This window comes from Sphaerodactylus townsendi, linkage group LG08 (genome assembly GCF_021028975.2).
Source record: "Sphaerodactylus townsendi isolate TG3544 linkage group LG08, MPM_Stown_v2.3, whole genome shotgun sequence".
Lineage (NCBI taxonomy): Eukaryota > Metazoa > Chordata > Lepidosauria > Squamata > Sphaerodactylidae > Sphaerodactylus > Sphaerodactylus townsendi.
The window spans coordinates 62985400-63003745 of NC_059432.1; the positions used below are offsets into that span (position 1 = coordinate 62985400).

Genomic DNA, 18346 nt, shown 5'->3' on the forward strand with positions numbered 1-18346 from the left:
TTAGGGCCACTCAACTTAGGCTTGGCTAGTGGTGCCAACACTGGGGACTGGCTCACTGCCTCCTCCTGTGTGTCACAGGGGGCAGAGCTACTGGGGTTTGGCTCTGTTTGCTCCTGGACCTTCAGGGCAGTGACCCACCAAAAAATCTCCCTGTGAATTGACTGGCAGCCTGCCCCTGAAAACAAGGCTGACCCTTGAGGCTACTGAGGGTGGGCATTTTTCAGGGCTCATGGATCAGCAAGGTTACCTTTTACATGGAGCACCCAAGAAGTTCAGAGGAAGCAGAGGAGAATACTCATTTGGCACTTGTAGTTTCCTATACAAGAACTCACAAGATTACACAGCTGGTGCTGGTTGAAGGGTTTAGACAAAATCTTGCTAACTTTAGCAGTCCTTGCTGAAGCTGCCCTGTAACTTTCTTCACAGCATCACCCTCAGTCTGAATGGGGGCCACAGCATCACAGAAGCTGGAAGTCTGGGGCTGTACATGGGATGGATGCTTGCCAGGCTGCAAGTGGCACAAATGCCACTTTTGTCCCAAGGCAATACCATTACCAAAGCCATTCAGCCAGGCAAAAAACACTGCAAGAAAGACTGACTTGCCTGCGTGTGTTTGATAAGGAGCATGAAATGGGAATGTTATTTGGAACCAGTGGTTTAAAATATTCCTCTGCTGGCTACACTGAGATTTTTTTTGTCCTGACTTACTTTTGATTAATAGACTTAGATGTGCTTTTCCTGCTGGAAAACATTTTCTACCAACACTGTTCTACAACCCTAAAATAAAACATTCACCACACCCAGAATATAAATGGTTCGGGAGCTTTCAGTCAGGGAACTTCTCCGACATCTTCCCTACCTGTTCTGCTCTTCAGCATGTCGTAGGCTTCCAGCTCCATGGGTATAACCCTGCTGTCGAAATGGGCTAGGTCCGTGGGGGAAATCACACTCCTGCAAAAATGTTAAGAGAAGTTCTTAACACCTGTTGAATAATTGACTGTTTACCATAGCTTTGGGGGTGGGGGCAACATTTTTGCAAGTGGAAGTTGTAGCTGCAGGCCTGGAAGCCCCTGGCAGTGCAAAAGCCATGCACTGCTTGTCCCCCAAAGATGGACGGTCCCTGACTGTCAGGTCCTGTGTCATTCAGATGATCAAAGCAACCCTGTTTAGATTATTATTGTACAGCTTTAGGGTGCTCTTATTGTGTTGTTGATTGCTCCCAGGTTTGTTCCCTCCCGCCACTCATGATGTGGCTGCAAAGGCTGTGCATGGCCTTTTCTTCATACATGGTGGCACCAACCCACCTCTTTTAGGCAAGAAGTAAATCCCTCAGTGAACTTGAGTCATATATGCTGAGCTGAAATTTTGGCAACATCCCTTACCCAATTCCTTCCCTTTAGTACCTATCCAAGGTATTTTGGAACCTGCCCATTTCCTTCTATTCTCACCTAATATCCTTGTCCCCTTTATGAGGAGGCAAGGAAAAAATGCCTGTCACATCTACTACACAAAATGACATATTGTTCTGATAAAGTTTGTTGTGAAAAACTATTACAAGATAAGAAGGAGAATATTACTAAATGGGTAGCAAAATTCTGTCTATACATTATGAAAAAGAAAAAAATAATCTGAATATGGTATCCCCCTTAGATATTTTTATTTTGGGTGCTGTGTGGTTTCCGGGCTGTATGGCCGTGTTCTAGCAGCATTCTCTCCTGACGTTTCGCCTGCATCTGTGGCTGGCATCTTCGGAGGATCATCTGAAGATGATCCTCTGAAGATGCCAGCCACAGATGCAGGCGAAACGTCAGGAGAGAATGCTGCTAGAACACGGCCATACAGCCCGGAAACCACACAGCACCCAAGTGATTCCGGCCGTGAAAGCCTTCGACAATATATTTTTATTTTGTTTAGTATTTTTATGCTGTTTGGTGTGTTTACAAAGTATAATGATATATAGATGGATAGTGCTGGAATACGGGAGAGAGATCTGCATTCTTGTTTTGTTGTAGATATTTTGGAGTTTTGTAATATATTTGGTCATTGACTGTAAATAAAGTCTTCTTCTTCACCTAATATCCCGGACAAGCAGCAATTTCTCAGGCCGGTCAAGAATTGCCAGCAGTGGCCTCACCAGATCTTCTATCCCTCCTTCATGGATGTACTGTGGGCAGAAAGTAACCATCAGCAGAGACTAAACAGCTGTTTCATGTTGTCATTCAGTTTTGGATACCATACCTGTAGCCGAGTATTCACTTCACAGCAGTTCTACTCTGTTGACTGAATTCCTCAGAAAGAGTCACCTACCAGCTCATTAAATTAGGCTTCTTGTCCAGTCATGATTCCTCAAAGGGGTTACAAATAATGGGCCACTGTGGCCTCTCCAAAGGCTGCAAACCTCAATTATAGTGTTCACAGATGTAAATAAACACAAACATTTAACGTCTGCATTAAGGGAGTAGCTGCCTTGATGGCTGTTGCTAACTGTTTTAAACATTAACGTTTTAGTCCTGCCTTCATCACCTAACAAATATCTTTTTTAAAAGAAGAGAGACCAGGTGCATTGCTGATTCAGGGTTCCAGACTGTCTCTGAAAATCTCTCCCCCCCTCCCCCACACCAATCCAAAAGCATTTGGTAGAAAACAGTTTCTCAATCATATCAGTTTTAGAGCTCCCTCTAATGGCTGCTGGACACACTGAAAGCTGGCGAGAGTGAGCAGTAGGAGATACCAGTAGGCTAAACTGCAGGGAAATTCATCAATACTGTAGGAATTGTCTGACTGAAATGCAGACTAAGTGAAATTAGGTTGGGTTATTGTGATCTGCCTTACCATATCTTCATCCTAAACCATTGGCACAGGGCAATAAAAGTAAGCCAACACACAGTTTGCCTCAGGAAAAATGTACAAACGTACAGCAAAGTCTCACCAAGGCCAGTGTCTGTAAGGAAGTGACTGGGAGAAGAGATGAAGAGCAAAGGCTCTGTGTGGTTCAATTGCAACTGAGAACAGAATGAGACAATTGCCAACTTTTCAGCCTAAGCAGACTTTTGAATTAAAAGGGAGACTGGCTCTTTGAGACCCCACTCCTGTGTGTGCCCCTTACCCGGGTGCAGTGCCTCAGCACAGCTGCCACCTCGTCCTCCATCAGGAGCTTCCGGGCCATGTCCTCAATGAGCATCAGGTGGCTTTCATGGTCCATGCTGTGCTCACTGCCATTGCGCTGAGGGGATGATAACGATGAATCTCTCAGACCCAGAGAGATTAAGGCACAGCCTTTATCTGGGAAGGAGCAGCAAAGGAGCGTCAGTGCACAAACAACAGTGAGAAACAAAACATGGTGAGGGCATGAACCATCCAAACCACCAGAACATGCACGTGCCAGGGACTGCAGCTGCCATGACTTTGAGGCAAATATTCATTTCCCACATGCACTGCTGTCATAAGACAGTTTGTGTGGGCAGTGGTTCATGTGCTGGATTTAGGTGTGGGGAACCTGGGTTCAGGTCCCTGCTGAATTTGTGAAACTTTGAATCAATCTATTGCATATGGCAGAAGTTGATCAGCACTTTGCTTCTTGGATGATGACTGGGATGGGCATCTCTGTTTCTGCTATTATGCTCTGGGCATCCCAGAGTGATACCAGCAATGCAGGACATCTGTCCGGGTTCGACTGCAGCACCCGGACTTACCCCACTGAGTCCCGCACCAGCTGGCACTGCGGGAGATAGGAAGGCAGCAGAGGAGCCTCTTGCAGGGAAGGCCTCAGAGGCCTCAGAAGCCTTGTTCAAAGGGGAAGGCAGGGGAGGCTTAGGCCCAGCAAGCTCACAGCTGAGGCAGCTGTAGAAGATGGGCTGAAGAAGCAGCTCAGACCAGGCAGGGTCCGCCCGCCCACAGCTGAGGTGGCTGGAGAAGATGGGCTGGAGAAGCAGCTGGGATGAGGGAGAGGAATGAGAGGGCAGAAGGTATTTAAGGAAGTGGGAAAGGGTGAGTCTGGAGCTGCCGCTGCAGCAGGAAATGTGGGTGGTGGTGTGAAGAGACAAGGGAAAGGGACAGCTCAATGGTGGGAAGTGGGAAGGAGGGAAGAGGACCCTGAAGCCCAGACCCCCTTTGAGAACCTAGTCCCTGGTTCAAGCTGATCCTCACCCCGTGCAGTAACAGGGTGGGAGTCGTTCACACAAGCTGTAAACACCTCTCCCTGTGAGGCCACAGGGGAGAGACAAAGCCCTGGAAACTCCTCTCCCTGTGAAGCAACAAGGGAGAGAAAGGGAGGGTGTGAAAGCTCAAGCTAGACAGGGGAGGCAAGGAGGCCTGCTAGGAGGAGGGTGGCGTGGGCAAGGGCTGCCCCGTACACCCAGTGCTTTGTGGGCAGTGTGGTTTCTTGTCCCATTGGGCCAATGGGGAGAGTCATCGTCTGGGGAGACCAACCCCCAGGTTAGGGAGGAGGGAAGGATACACCACCCAAAGAGCCTGGGTGAGGGGGGTGGGGAATGCTACAACATCCATATTGGGAAAAACCACACACACACCACAAACAAATAAGTTGGATTTGGACCATGCAACTCAGCAAATATTGTGAGCTTGGCAATACACTGTGAACTTGTAAACTCTCTTGTTTTCCCTAATTGAAGAAGGGCTTGTTCTCATAAACACTGTAATCTAGGGAAAAGTCTAATGTGTTTTGAGTTCCAGACATAGTAACTCGTGATGTAACATACTGATGGTAGCTCAGAAATCTCTTCAAAATCTCTTGAACGGGAAACAGGATATTATGATTTTTGTGGCTTGCTTTTAGAGACAAACCACTTGTGAAATATGGTTGCCATCTCCATTGTTGGGAAATTCCTGAAGATTTGGGGAGAGAACCTGGGGAGGGCAGAGTCGAGAAGGGGAGGGGCCACGCCAGGAATGTGATGTAATACAGTTCACCTTCTAAAGCTGCCATTTTCTCTAGAGGAGTGAATGTCTCTAGTCTGAAGATCAAGAGTAATTAATGGAGAACTTCAAGTTCAAGTTGGAGAATGACAAACCTTGTTGGTTTCAGCATTTCGTGAATTTGTTTCTTTCAACATTGGGGAGGCAGGAGAGATGGCTCAGAGCCAAGCTGCTAGGAAAGGACCAGGGCTAGCTCTTTTCTCCTGCATTGTCCTGTCCATTTTGTAGCCATCTTTCTTACTTGCAGGAGTAAAAGCATCAGGAGAGGAGAAATGGCACGGAGGGGAAGAGTTACGTTCACTTTTCCCCAATCCCATGGCTCCCACAAGCCAGATAAACTCTCCCCAATAGTTTTTGAGGTCCAAGTTTCACATCTGGTGTTCCAGTCACAAAATGTCAACATCATATGTAGTTCTCTGTTGGTAAGCACCTGAATCTACCGACCGTCCAGAACTTCCACTCTCTCCATTGAGCACCAGTGCTATTCTGTAGAGGACATTTGGGTGGCACCACACCCAAGATGTTGCAAGTGAACATTGGCATTAACACACACACACACACAAAGCCACATGCTTCTGGCAAAGGCACAACCTGCACTCTGCTTAGTTACCCCGTTTAAGACTCCGGATAACAAACTTCTGGACGCCACTGACTACAGGCAAGGGAAAGGATGGAAGAGGAGAACAAAGATGTAGTCATAATCCGCAGAATGTGTGAAGAAAGGGGCACTCATGTTGGACTGGGCTGTGTTGGGCTTCACACAAAAAAAGAAAAGTGAAAGGTTGTGTCGGCACAAGGTATTTTGGGAACACAATCTTTCATATGTCTGATCCCAGTAAGCTCAAAAGCATCAGTGTTTCACCTGTATTCGCTTTCTATCACTCTGCAATGCAGCACCAGTAGGGGGTGATAGGTTTGCACCTGGAGAGGTTTCAAAGCAAGGAAACCCACAAGATGTCATGAGAAAACGACCAGTTACATGTGTCAAAAGGCTGACTGCATTTTATTAGCAGAAACTGTCCTTATAATTCTATAAAGGTTTTTTTGCAGTTACAGTATGCCTCTTCTTTTACATGGATTAGATCCAGCAGTAGGTGTCTATTAGAAAAATTGGGAAGTTTCCCAAATGCCCCCTTTTAACTGAAGGTTTTACCCTCATGTTGTTTCTTGGTGCATTTCAGAATGAAGCATAACAAAGGAGATGAGAAAACCCAGTTCAATTGACATAAATCCCTTCCATAAGCAGGGGAATCCCTTCCCTGGATCCAACTCCCTAAGTATTTCCAGTTCTATAAAAAAGGAAACCTCTCAATAAGGAGCAGGTGGTAAATACAGTCTGTAGCTCATAAAGACCTAGGCTAGTATAGGATTCTTCTGTGCTACACTGTTCCAGAGTTTTTAAAGATGTCTTTTGTTATTCCAGTGAGTGATCAAAATGCTGATTCAAGAGTTGTGACAAGTTACCACTTATACAGAACTAACCTCCAGACTTTTTCTCTGTCTGCATTTAGATCATGACTATTGGTTCACCTGCCACAGGCCCTTGTGCTACAGCACTTGGGTTCATGTACCCTCCTCTCCTGCTTCTTACTGTAATAAGAGCCCCCAGGATGGGGAAGAGGTGGGGGAGCTGGACTCCTGCAGTACAGAAAAGACTCTCCTTGACTGCAGCTTCTCCATTTGGAGTTGTTCAAGAGTTGGCAAACACTGTTTACAACCACTTGGAAATGAGTCTTGGGAAGTCCAGGCATCTGTGCCTTTCCTTCTGGCCCAACTTTACCAGGAGGCATGAGGCTGTAGCCTGAAGTAGAGCGATACTCCAGATTGACTGGCAAGAACAGGACAAATAGCAGCTACAGTTTTGGGAAGAGGAATTTCTCCAGCAGAAAACTCACAGTCTTGGGTGCTGTGTGGTTTCCGGGCTGTATGGCCGTGTTCTAGCAGCATTCTCTCCTGACGTTTCGCCTGCATCTGTGGCTGGCAACTTCAGAGGATCGGCCATACAGCCTGGAAACCACACAGCACCCAAGTGATTCCGGCCGTGAAAGCCTTCGACAATACAACTCACAGTCTACTTTTGCCCTTTCTGTAATAGCCCCACAAGTGGAAACATTCTGTCTTTTTTTTAGTTTTAAAAAAGTTTATTTCAAAAAAGTTATTTAAAAAGAATACAGATACATTCTATTCTTGAAGTTCATATCCCCAAATCACAGAGGATCTTATTATCATGGAGAAGAAGCCAATGACACAGGACTGCTGTTTCAGTGGTTTCAAGGGGAGGGCTAGCTAGCATGAGCCAGAACCATGACACAATACGAACATGTTTACTTACCTTTCTCCCCCTCAGAGCGTGCTGGGGACTTGGACCGCCTTGGTGCTTCTGGTGACACAGCTGCTGAGCTTGGCTTTCCTGACCGAGTACCCTTAAAGAACAAGTTCATGAGTGTTTTGGAGCGCTGGAGGGTGACTTTCTTCTCTGAAGATGCCGGTTTCTCCTTTTTCCTCTGGTGTTTCTCCTCTGGGTCAAGAGTTCAACAAGTCATACTAGAAGGTGGAGCATTAAATTTGATATCCTCCACCCTAACTTGAACCCCTACTCCATAACTGCCCCAATACTTCTGCAATCTGTTGTGGATACTGCTTTAGGTGGAAAACAGGAAGGTGTTTGTGGGCCTGGCAAAACTTCTAAGACCCTGCATTTGAAAGGACAGCTAGACAGTCAGGGCCAAAACATGTTAGCTGATTCATACAGTATGGAGTACACAGAATAGAACTGGGATCCCTATCTGGTGCAATAATCAGGTGAGGGTTGCAAGTCTCAGAATTTTCCATACGTTCAACGCCTAATTTGGATCAGGACTGCAGGACTCAACAAGAGATGCTTCAACCTTCCTGACCTGAACTAGCCCTGCAGTATTATGTGGTCTGCTAGGAAAACTCACCGTTGCCGATGACCTCAAGTTTTCTATAAAACAACAGAATGGAGCAATATGTAATAGAAAATGGTTGGATATCCTGTAAGATCTGTGGGAAAAGGGGGTGGGACTATTTTGAAAAAGGGTACATGTTGTGAAACCTATGGAAAGAAAAGGAGTCCTCCATTTACTAGATCTCCTTCCTCATTTCTTAAACAGGCCCTATTGTTAATTTATTTACTTAATTAGTGACTTTATATCCTATCTATGGAGGCATCTGGATGAGGACAGCGAATTCATGGGACTGGGGATGCTGCCTCATCAGTAGAGGTTAGTTTTCACCTTTGGAAAGCAGGGCTCAGTACCTTAGAGACAACAGACAGAAATTCTACAGGAGGGTCCCTACGTTGCAGTGATGATCGTCAGGCTGCCACCTACTGGCTGTTTGCTCACTTAAGGTAGACCACTTGGTATCAATTAGAGCCTCTGCCTTTTCCATTGTAGTTCATACTCTGTAAACATGCCCTATGAAGAAGTGGGGTGATACTGTCTCAACATTATCAGGAGATGTTTCAAAGCCTTTTAACTGAGTAGTGCTGCAGGCATCTTTTGGGAGGAGGTGGTTATTTGGAGCTTTATTTTGTATGTTTAAACTTCAGTTTTTTATTGCAATTTGTAAACCATCCTGCCTGAGCCATGAGGAATGGTAGGGTATAAATATTTCAATTAAATAAATTCACATAGAGTGTTTAGACCGAAAGCTACTAATTGTGGTAGCTGTATAGAACCTCCATGTGCAGAGGCAGTATATCTCTGAATAATTGATCCTGGAGGTAAACAACAGGGCAGGCCTCATTCTCCTGCCCTACTTATGAGATTCCAGAAGCCATTTTGGAAAAAGAATGCAGGGACTTACATCTGCTCCTGCAAAGCAATTCTCTAAAAGTTTCAAGCACACTAGTTGCATCCTATTACTCTCTGATTAGCTAACCGTGCAGGCACATGAAGTACCAAAACAGGCTGGAAGGCAGGAGTGGCACTCCTGCATCCAAAGGGACTCCCAAACTATGCAGAAAAGTAATGGTTTTTAACGTCCCAGTTCCCACCCAAACTGCAGGATCCCACATCTAAATGTACACTCATGTAGAGAAGTGCATATGACAGCTCTCACTTGGTAGGGGGCTAGAAGTCAGGCGGAAGGGAAGTAAAGCTGGGGTCTGGGGGAGGTTGCACTGGGCTGAATGGAGGCATGCCATCAGGACGTCTCTTCTGAGCCCAATCCCACCGCTTATGCTGTGAGCAAAGCAGTTCCATGAACATGGTTGTGTGAGAGGGGTGTGGGTTGATTGTCGATGGAGGATATCACCTTGAACCATGTTCTCTGAATCCAGTTTTCCCAAAGATGGCTCTGGGAGGCCAAACAGGAGAGAAAGAAAGCTCCATCAGCTCAGGGGCATCATGGGAAGCTGAATGCCTTGAATACAGAAGATGAATGCAGGCAAGGGATAAGCTTGATTTGGGGAAGAAGGAGAGAGGTGGCACTCACATACACACATATTCTTCCATAGTGGGGGCTAAAATGGCACCTTGGCAGTTCCCTTCCTGACTAGTGGTAGGAGGGGAAGTGCCAGCTGTCTCTGATGCACACTCTTTGTAGTAAGATTTTTTGCTGTAAGAAGGGAAAACCGGGCCTACAGTGTCAGTCCATACTTCATTGCCTAGATCCATCTCAAGAGATCCGTGTGTGGAAATTTGCCATCTGCACTGTACTGTTTTTGACATGCAGGTGTGCATGCAGATGTGCACTTTCTGCACGCTCATTTCCTGCAAGCCAGGTAGAGTGGATTAACTTCATCAGCACTGGAAGGTAGATTTGGAGGTGCAACCAACTTTGTTTGCAAAATCTGATCAAGCGCATGGTAAGTGACCAGGATGCTAACTCCGCACATGTGTTTCCTTAGCTGGAGCAAGATGAGGAAACATGGGTGGGGGTGGACAGGGAGGGGATGAGGAGGGGAAAACGTTCTTCTACCTTCTGATAATTTCCATAAATTATTTACACGCCCATGCTTAATATTTAACATAAACAATATTGTCCTCTCTGTGTACATATCAAAATGAGGGGGATGAAACAAACAAGGAAAGGTTAGAGCAAAGGCACATGTCCTGAAAATGTGGGTCTGGAGTGATGCTGAAAAGAATGAGAGAGAACATACATCTTTTCAACTAAATGGACCACTCTAATGAATATGCTTGAAACTTACCACAAACAGTCAGGTAGCTCTGTGATCTCTTGATAGGCTGTCGGGGACGGCTGAGGGCCAGGAGGAGTGCCGTTTTAGGGGAAGGGTCTGTCGTGTCCTTGCTGCTGAAGGGCCGGTGCTTCCTCAGGTGGAAGGAATCTTTGGGGCTGTCATAGCGGATTGCGGTATCCCTCAGGATCTCCATGGGCCGCACAATCCGACGAGTCTCAGTGATCAGGCTCCCTGACAAGGAGGCCCCATCAGCTGGCGGGTCAGTCTGCATGGCTGTCTCTGCCCTCTCTAGGCCATGGCTCCGGATTGGCGGGTCGTCAGTGGAAATGCCAACATCCACCATGTAACTCTGAGATGAACTGGAGACTGGGGGAGGGGACATCTGTAGGCCATTCATGGAACTGAATGGAGTCCCTGAGGAGTAGGATGAGACCGATGAGCTGGATTCAGAGGTCTGGGACAGCTGCTGCAACTGGCCATTGGCTACTGCATAGAGAATGAGAAAGACACATTTTGGGGCTTTCTTTCCTATTCAAACAGTTAGTTTTAATAAAGTTCATGTACAAGATGACCCATTTGTTGTGCACAATCTAAATGTCTTCCTTTGTGCTTTCACTGAAGGTATATTGACACTAAGAGGATTCTGCTTTTTCCTCCCTGAGAAAGGGTAATTCTTCCCTAGGGTAGCACAGTCATTACTATGGCCACTGACACATGGAATGTGCTTGCATATCCCCCACAGACCGCTCCCTGGTATTGGAGAGCACCTTATTTATGACTAGTGCCTTTTGCTCTGCATTGTTTGGGGGATAGCTTCTTGTTGAGCTGCCAAATGCTCATTACTCAGGAGGACAATACATGTTGGTGAGCAATGCAGTGCCTTCCCCTTGTACTTGAAGTTTCATAACGTTTCAAAAGTCTGATTGGTTTATGTTTGAGAGGCTGAACAACTCTACTATGGAATCCTTCATCTAGCTTTAAAAACAACAACAGACACCAATCAGGCTAGTCCATATCCAATGACACCAATGACCACCATTCATAAACTATTTTGGTAGGGGTGTGTGTGCACCAGGCTTGTATATCTGTCCAACCTTATGCATGTTGTTAGGGTGCATGTTGTTAGGTTGCCAACATCCAGGAGGGGCCTGGAGATCCCATAGAATTACAACTGATCTCCAGACTACCCTGATCCCCTGGAGCACAGGTGTCAAACTCGCGGCCCTCCAGATGTTATGGACCACAGTTCCCATCATGCATCATGCTGGCAGGGGATGATGGGAACTGTAGTCCATAACATCTGGAGGGCCGTGAGTTTGATACCTACGCAGAGAATATGACTGCTTTGGAGAGTCAACTGTATGGTGTTATATCCCACTGTGCCCCTCCCACCCCCTGCTGTATTCAGGTTGCACCTCCAAATCTCCAGGAATCTCCTAGTCCAGTGCTGGCAACCCTAGGGTAAAAGAACTCTGGGATGTAAGAGTCTGAGCTTCATCAGTATCTGTGTGCTGTAACACCTTCGAGCCAGGGCTATTTATTTGTGACCATGTGTCTGTATGATGCCCCATTTTTAACCCACAGCTCAAAGCTCTGGGTGGAAGAGACAGCAGCATTGTTTTGTGAAATGCAAGGAGGGGAAGCAGCTGCCTTGCTTGCGGAATGCTCTCACATTCCTTATTGGGTCTCAGCAAAGCAACATCACATACCAGCATAGACAGCAAGGGAGCATTTGAGTCTTACATCTGTTGAGCCAGCAGTACTCAGCCACCATTTCCTTGTATGCCGGGAACCTCCCCGCCTCCTAGAGGGAGGGAACAGAAGAGACATGTCTCAAGATCATTTGCTGCCTGCCCAGCACTGCTTGGTGTGTCTTCGGAGACGAACCCGATCCCAGGCGGAGAGACACTTTGATAAATAATGCATCCTCCATGGCCGGGTTTCTTCCCAGCTGAAACTGGATCTGCAAAGTCGCAAGAATCTGGGTCTTACAGCATCTTGGGGAAGAATTACTGGGCATCAGTAAGATGACAAGAAAGACAATAAGATGACAAGAAAGCATCACACTAGCAAGTTCAACTTCATGGGGGAGCACAAGTTACTCTGCATCTAAGCATCTCTCTTCCACCTCCAGCAGTTACTTGTGTGCCAGCTGTCACAACTGAGGGTCCTATTCCTGGCTGGGTAGAAAGAAATACTACACCTATAGCAGGCTAGTTTGGGGGAGTGGTGTGAACTTCGATTCCTCAACAGATTTTGAAATCAGCATATTGATGCCTCTCATGGCAAAGCACTAAATTCCAGTCTTGTTGGGACTTTGTGTCCTCTTGGTCCTTTTGGCACCCTTACCTTTGCTCAATGATTGGAAAAGCCCAGTTCTCACCTTGATGGTCAGCATGATGTGGGTCTGCCCCTTTAGCACTTCCACTGCCTTGCTATGGCTGATGTCGTTAAATTTGACTCCGTTGGCTGCAAGGACTTGGTCGCCGACCTTGATCCCATTTTGTTCAGCCAGCCCGCCGGGATCCACTCTGGGAATGACAGATCCTGGGAGTTACTCCCAACATGGCACAGCCAGCCTAATTTTTATTTATTTATTTTATTTATTCTTTGGACTTTTATACCGCCCTATCCCCGAAGGGCTAAGAAGACAAACCAGACTTTCCACGGGGAGTGATGGGCTCAGAGAAAAGTGGGGCATCTTCGAAGGCATGGGTGATGTTGTGACGGAGATTCACAAAGATTATACAACAGCCGTACTTCTTCATCCAGCTGTAGAAGAATATTCATGACCTTCTTGGACAATTTCTTTTTCACCTTTCAAGGATCTGAGGTACCAAATTCTTCCAAATGGGGCAAAGGGCTTGTTATGCCCAATAGCATTTGGATATTATCTTTGGAAGGAAGACTCAGGGCCAAACTATGCAAACTGCGGGGAAGCTATGCATGGGTCATCAAACTACAAAGCCTGCAATGAGGAGCTATGGATCAAAGCAATGTTTTAATGGAAGTGGGGATTACCTCTTCTACCTACACTGTTTCCCCAGCTGGAAATGGCCTCCTTGGACTGCTTTCAGTCCCAAGAACTGTTCACAAGTTACAGCGAAGAAGCATGCAGTCTCTGTACAGTGTATGCGTGATTGTCCTTTGAATGTGTGTTGAGTAATTCTCATGTCACAGTGAATGCATGTAAAGCTGAACACATGATACAAACCCCATATTTATCTGGGCACTGGTCCTCAGTTTCATTTGTAAATTGAATGTATTTTGGTTATTTCTTTAGAAAAAGTTGTATGCATGAACAGACAGCATGTATATGTATTTACTGTGAACGGTAAGCATGTGAGCATGTGAACAGGGATCCAGTAAGGAAAGAAACAGGAACAGGGTGATGCTGTAGTGCCCATCTTTTCCCCATATTAGAACTAAAAGTAGAACCTAAAAGCTACTCCCAACTGGAAAAAATATTATAGGGGAAAGACAGTTGCCTATACATATTGCCCCCATCCATCCTCCTCAGCAGCTTTTTTGCAATGAAGCAGTTTGTCTGGGGATTTGGTCCTGATTCCACAGCACCATATGCAGCTAGATTCTCCAGTGCATCTACAGCCACATACCCAAAAGAGCTAGAAATACTTCTTCTATTGTTCTCTATTGTCTAAATACAAAACTTGCAGCACAATGGTAGAAGGACTGCACAGACTGTAGCTCCAAGAGGGTGTGTGTGTGTGTGTGATGGACCGGGCGTGCACCCCTGTGGGAGCGTGGCAGGGGCGTTCCGAGGATGCACCAGTGCACTGGGCACTTCCCCCCCCTTGCTACGCCTCTGGGACTGCATACACATTGTGCACATTTCTTCCAATCTGCAAATGATTTGTCTCCAGGCTATGCAGAAAGAAAGGATCTGGTCAGTCTTTCAACACCCAAAGTGACTCACATTTTAATGTTTGGGATCCCCATGGCTGAGGAGTGCTTGGGACGTTTCCAATTGGATTGAAAAATAGTCCAGGAAATTGATGGGCGGGGGGGGGGGGGGGAGAAGAAGGAGCAAGGGATAACCTTAAAACAATGTTATATACAAATACCACACACTTTTGCCCTGATTCTATATTTGTAATGACAGCTCAGTTCAGAATCTCCAGTATACCCACAGTCGTATACCCAAAAGAATAGGAAAAATCTACTCTAATTTTCCAAACTGTGACTACAAAAAGATGGATTAGCTGCTTTAAAGGGCAGCTGACACATCATCCGGAGCATGTGACCTCGTTCCTGTCCCAAGTAGTCTTTATTCACCTCTTGGTTTTCAGAACAAGGATGGCAACAGAATAAAACATACGCACTATGTTGCTTTGCAACAGCTATTGGTGGAGAAGCACCTATTTTGCAGGCAGAAGGTCCCACCCCGGTATATCTAGTACAGGACTGCAGGTGCTAGGAAATACTCCTTTTCTGTCTGAGACTCTGGAGAGCTCTACAGAGGTGTAGCTCCAATGGGACGGTGTGTGTGTGTGTGTGTGTGTGTGTGCACAACGCACTGGGCGTGGGGCATGGCAGGGATATGGTGGGGGCATTCCGGAGAGGGACAGGGTCGTTCCGGAGTGGGATGGGGCGGAGGATGCACTGAACGCTTTTCCCTGTTGCTACACCTGTGGAGCTCTAGCAGTCAGAGTAGACAATCTGGGCTCAATGAACAACTCATCTAATGGCATCAGGCAGTTTCAAATTGACTTTCTTTGGTTATTTTCAAAAACAGACCATTTTCTTCTCTTTGCAGCCTGTAAAAGCTTCCCCCCCATCCTGAACCAGTATGAAGATTGATAGAAATCTGTACAGACATGGAATATATGAACAAACTCTGCCATTAATATGTTTCCTGTTTATTATAGCCCAAACTTCTGGAATCTGAATAGTTCAAAGGCACAAAGAAGAGGTAATAATCTGAGCCAGGTTGTCCCTGGATTGGAAGCATTCAACTAATGAGATTTCCAAGCTAAGCCTTACAGGACCAAAACTTACTTGGAGACGTAGATGCCAAGGCCATACTCTCTTCCCCCACGGATGTTGAAACCCAAGTAGTAGTCATCTGAGGTGGTGTAAAGGTGGACAATCCGTCGCCTGCCTATCTCAGAGCTGGTATCTGAAGGGGTTGAACCACTCTTCTCCACCACCAAGCGTCTGTTTACCACATCAACCCTGTGACAAGCAGAAGAATTGCCCAGTACTGCAGATTCCAAGGATTTTACCCATTGCACTTCTACTCCAGAAGAATGGGAGCTTAACATGAAATCCTGGAGGTCCCCAATTCAAATCCCACAATCACTTTAAGTAAGCTTTTCTCTCTTGGCCTCAGCCTTCAGTCTGTACTATTAATGGCCTATCTTATAGGACTATTACAAGGATTACTGTGATTGTAAGGATTACTATCAATCTAGATTCTGACCCAAGAAAAGAAGATAAATCTGTTTTATAGGAAATAGCAAACTTTTGCACCCTTTCTTTTCCGTCTGGTTTAAGTCACTGCAGCCTAGCTACCTACATCATTAAGGTTTGAAATCAAAGGGTATGATTTCAAGGGAGCATAGCTGGATTTATCAGCTGGTATCTCACAGGGAGTTGTAAAATTAAAATAAATATTTGCAATTTTTCATACGGTGAAATTTTCAGTTTCACATTGTGAATGAAGAATCTGAATATAATTTTTTTAAACCTCCAAGTTGTAATTGAAGTGCTTTAGATTTGTTAGCATTTCTGGATTGTTTGGCAGGGATTCAAATATGAACTCTTGGAAGTTGTAAAATACAAATGGTCATTGCATATTGTCAAATTATGTGAAATATATATATATATAAAACCTTGAGCACTTACCCATGGGGGCATTTTAGGTTTGTTCTAGGATACACTATACATTCACAGTGAATGATAGAGAGGCCCAACTGCATGAATGTGAAGTGAGAGTATGTCCTGGAACATATGGCAGAGCCTTCTGCAATGAACAGGGAATTCATGATGGAGACACAAGGACTCCTTGGCAGTCAAATCTATGGGAAAAGGATTCTCTGAAAGCAACATTTAAAACCTATTTGCTGTATATATTATCCTGCTCTCATTGCTTTATTTTTATATGTATGTAATACCATTTTCTGCATTGTTTAAGATTTATGCTTTGTTTCAGACTGCTGTAATCCCAGTCGTATTGCATTGCTTATTAGGTGTCTCATCCTATTGATTGCATTGATATGCACTATGATTTACACTATGTAATCTGTCTTGAGTCACAGTAAAAAAACCGGACTGTATAGTAAATAAATAAATAAAACATTAGGTATAAATACTGTTGAATCCTTGGTACCTTTGCATGCCAACCATCGGATATCAGATGGCAGGCATCAAATATTTAAATGAAATATCACCAAATGTTGAATACAGAAATCAAATACTTAAAGAATCCATCTAATGTGAGCCACAAGACAACACTGAGAGATTATTTAACGTCAACATTTGCAAAGGGAAATTTTGAGGAAAAATTTTGGGAAGCAAATTTATTTCACATGTTGGATATTAGCAAGGCATCTGGTCTAGTTCAGGACCTGTTGCCATTTAATACTCCATTAACATACCAGGCTTGCAAACTCCTCTCAAGCAACCCTCACATTGAGGCTTACAGCTTTTCTGTTGCTGCCGGGATTCCCCCCTCCCCGACACAGTCCCATTGACATAATCTTGGTCTTCCCCTTCCTTCATTGTTTTGTTACTGATTGCTATTTGATTCCAGGTGCCAGAGGAGTCCCCTTCCAAACATGGTTCCTCCTGATTGGAGGAGTTGGAGGAGTGAGTTTAGCCCAGTAACTCCACATCACCTTGACCCCTCCCACTCCTGTCCCCGGTCAGAGTTCACTCTGATATCATCTCAAGAAACTTGATCTCTCCTTCTCTGCTCTGCTGAGCCCAGCACACTTGCCTTGGCCCAGACAAAACAACACATTGTGATTTTTGGTTACCTAAGGCCCCTTGACAATAGGGTGTTCCCATAAGTAGGCAGTCTCACTTACCATGTGGTCTTTTCTTTGGAGAACTTTATCCCTGGCACCTTGCCCATGCGTCTCACAACCATCCGCAGCCGGTTGTTCCCTGTCAGGACTTTCACTGCACTGCCCATTGTAATGTTCTCCAAGCTCACACTGTTCACCTCAGTGATTTTATCTCCAACACACAGCCCAGCCAGTTCTGTGGGTGTTATATACAGATAGCTCAATGTGACCTAAGGACTACTGAGTTTTCTTTCCCCCCAGATTATTTGCACATCAAGCCAATTGCATTATGACAACAAAACAAACTACAAAGAACACATCACATTTTCCAGTAAGAGAGAAGATCCTTAATATTTCTTAAAAGAGAAACCCACATTTTTCAGGAATGCAAGATAGCCCCATAGACCCCTGTGATGCTACAAGGACATTTAAGCAATTTTCCATTTCATGCTGGGTCTGAAAAAATGGAACATGACTATTTCATACTACTTTTATTCTTGTTGGCAGTGTCAGAACGGAGTGTGAAAATGTAACGCTCAGCTACTTCCTATGGGAGGCTTGTGTGTGTATTGGGGGGAGGGGTTGGAGGGCATCTTGTCCCCATATCTGGAACCAGCCTTTGGCTGGTCTGTTTTTTCATACTCAGAATATTCCACATAGTGGTACACTTCAGGGGTGCGTTCTGTTATCATTTCCCAGTAGTCTGCAATTATTCATTTCACTGTTGAATTTTTTGTTGTTGTTACCATCTTTAGGGCACTTTCCACCACCACAGCAGGAAAGAAAGTCATTTTTGTGCTACTTAAAGTACTGATTCTTAAAGTACTTAAAGATTCTTTACTGGAGTATCCTAAGAAAGTAAACCTAAGAAAAAATCTGAAATGTTGTGATGTCACAGAATTCTTTGCTGATGTTTTTCCACAACTGTGCCCTAGAGAGGATCACATCTTATTGTGGCATGCCTCTGATGATGTCAGCCATGGATGCAGGTGAAATGTTAGGAGCAAAAACTACCAGACCATGCCCATACAGCCTGGAAAACCCAAAACAGTCAGGTTTTTTGACAGCTATTTAACACTTCGCAAAGCTGGGGTGCTGTGTGGTTTCTGGGCTTTATGGCCGTGTTCTAGCAGCATTCTCTCCTGACGTTTCGCCTGCATCTGTGGCTGGCATCTTCTTCACAAAGCTGGTTGGCGAGTGAGTTTTCAAT

At 45.3% G+C, this 18346-nt stretch overlaps 1 protein-coding gene across 1 annotated transcript in view; it reads right to left on the bottom strand.

Moving 5' to 3' along the window:
• The window catches only part of PDZD7 (PDZ domain containing 7), a 28701-nt gene that overhangs the window by 7540 nt on the left and 2815 nt on the right, over positions 1–18346 (bottom strand). Inside the window, exons 3-11 of the mRNA XM_048506894.1 lie at positions 17158–17332; positions 15125–15301; positions 12489–12636; positions 11849–11909; positions 10115–10591; positions 7268–7453; positions 3107–3282; positions 2073–2164; positions 860–951 (exon numbers count right to left, since the gene is read on the bottom strand). Coding sequence (XP_048362851.1) covers positions 860–951; positions 2073–2164; positions 3107–3282; positions 7268–7453; positions 10115–10591; positions 11849–11909; positions 12489–12636; positions 15125–15301; positions 17158–17332 — 1584 coding nt within the window. The remainder of the gene's footprint in view (positions 1–859; positions 952–2072; positions 2165–3106; positions 3283–7267; positions 7454–10114; positions 10592–11848; positions 11910–12488; positions 12637–15124; positions 15302–17157; positions 17333–18346) is intronic.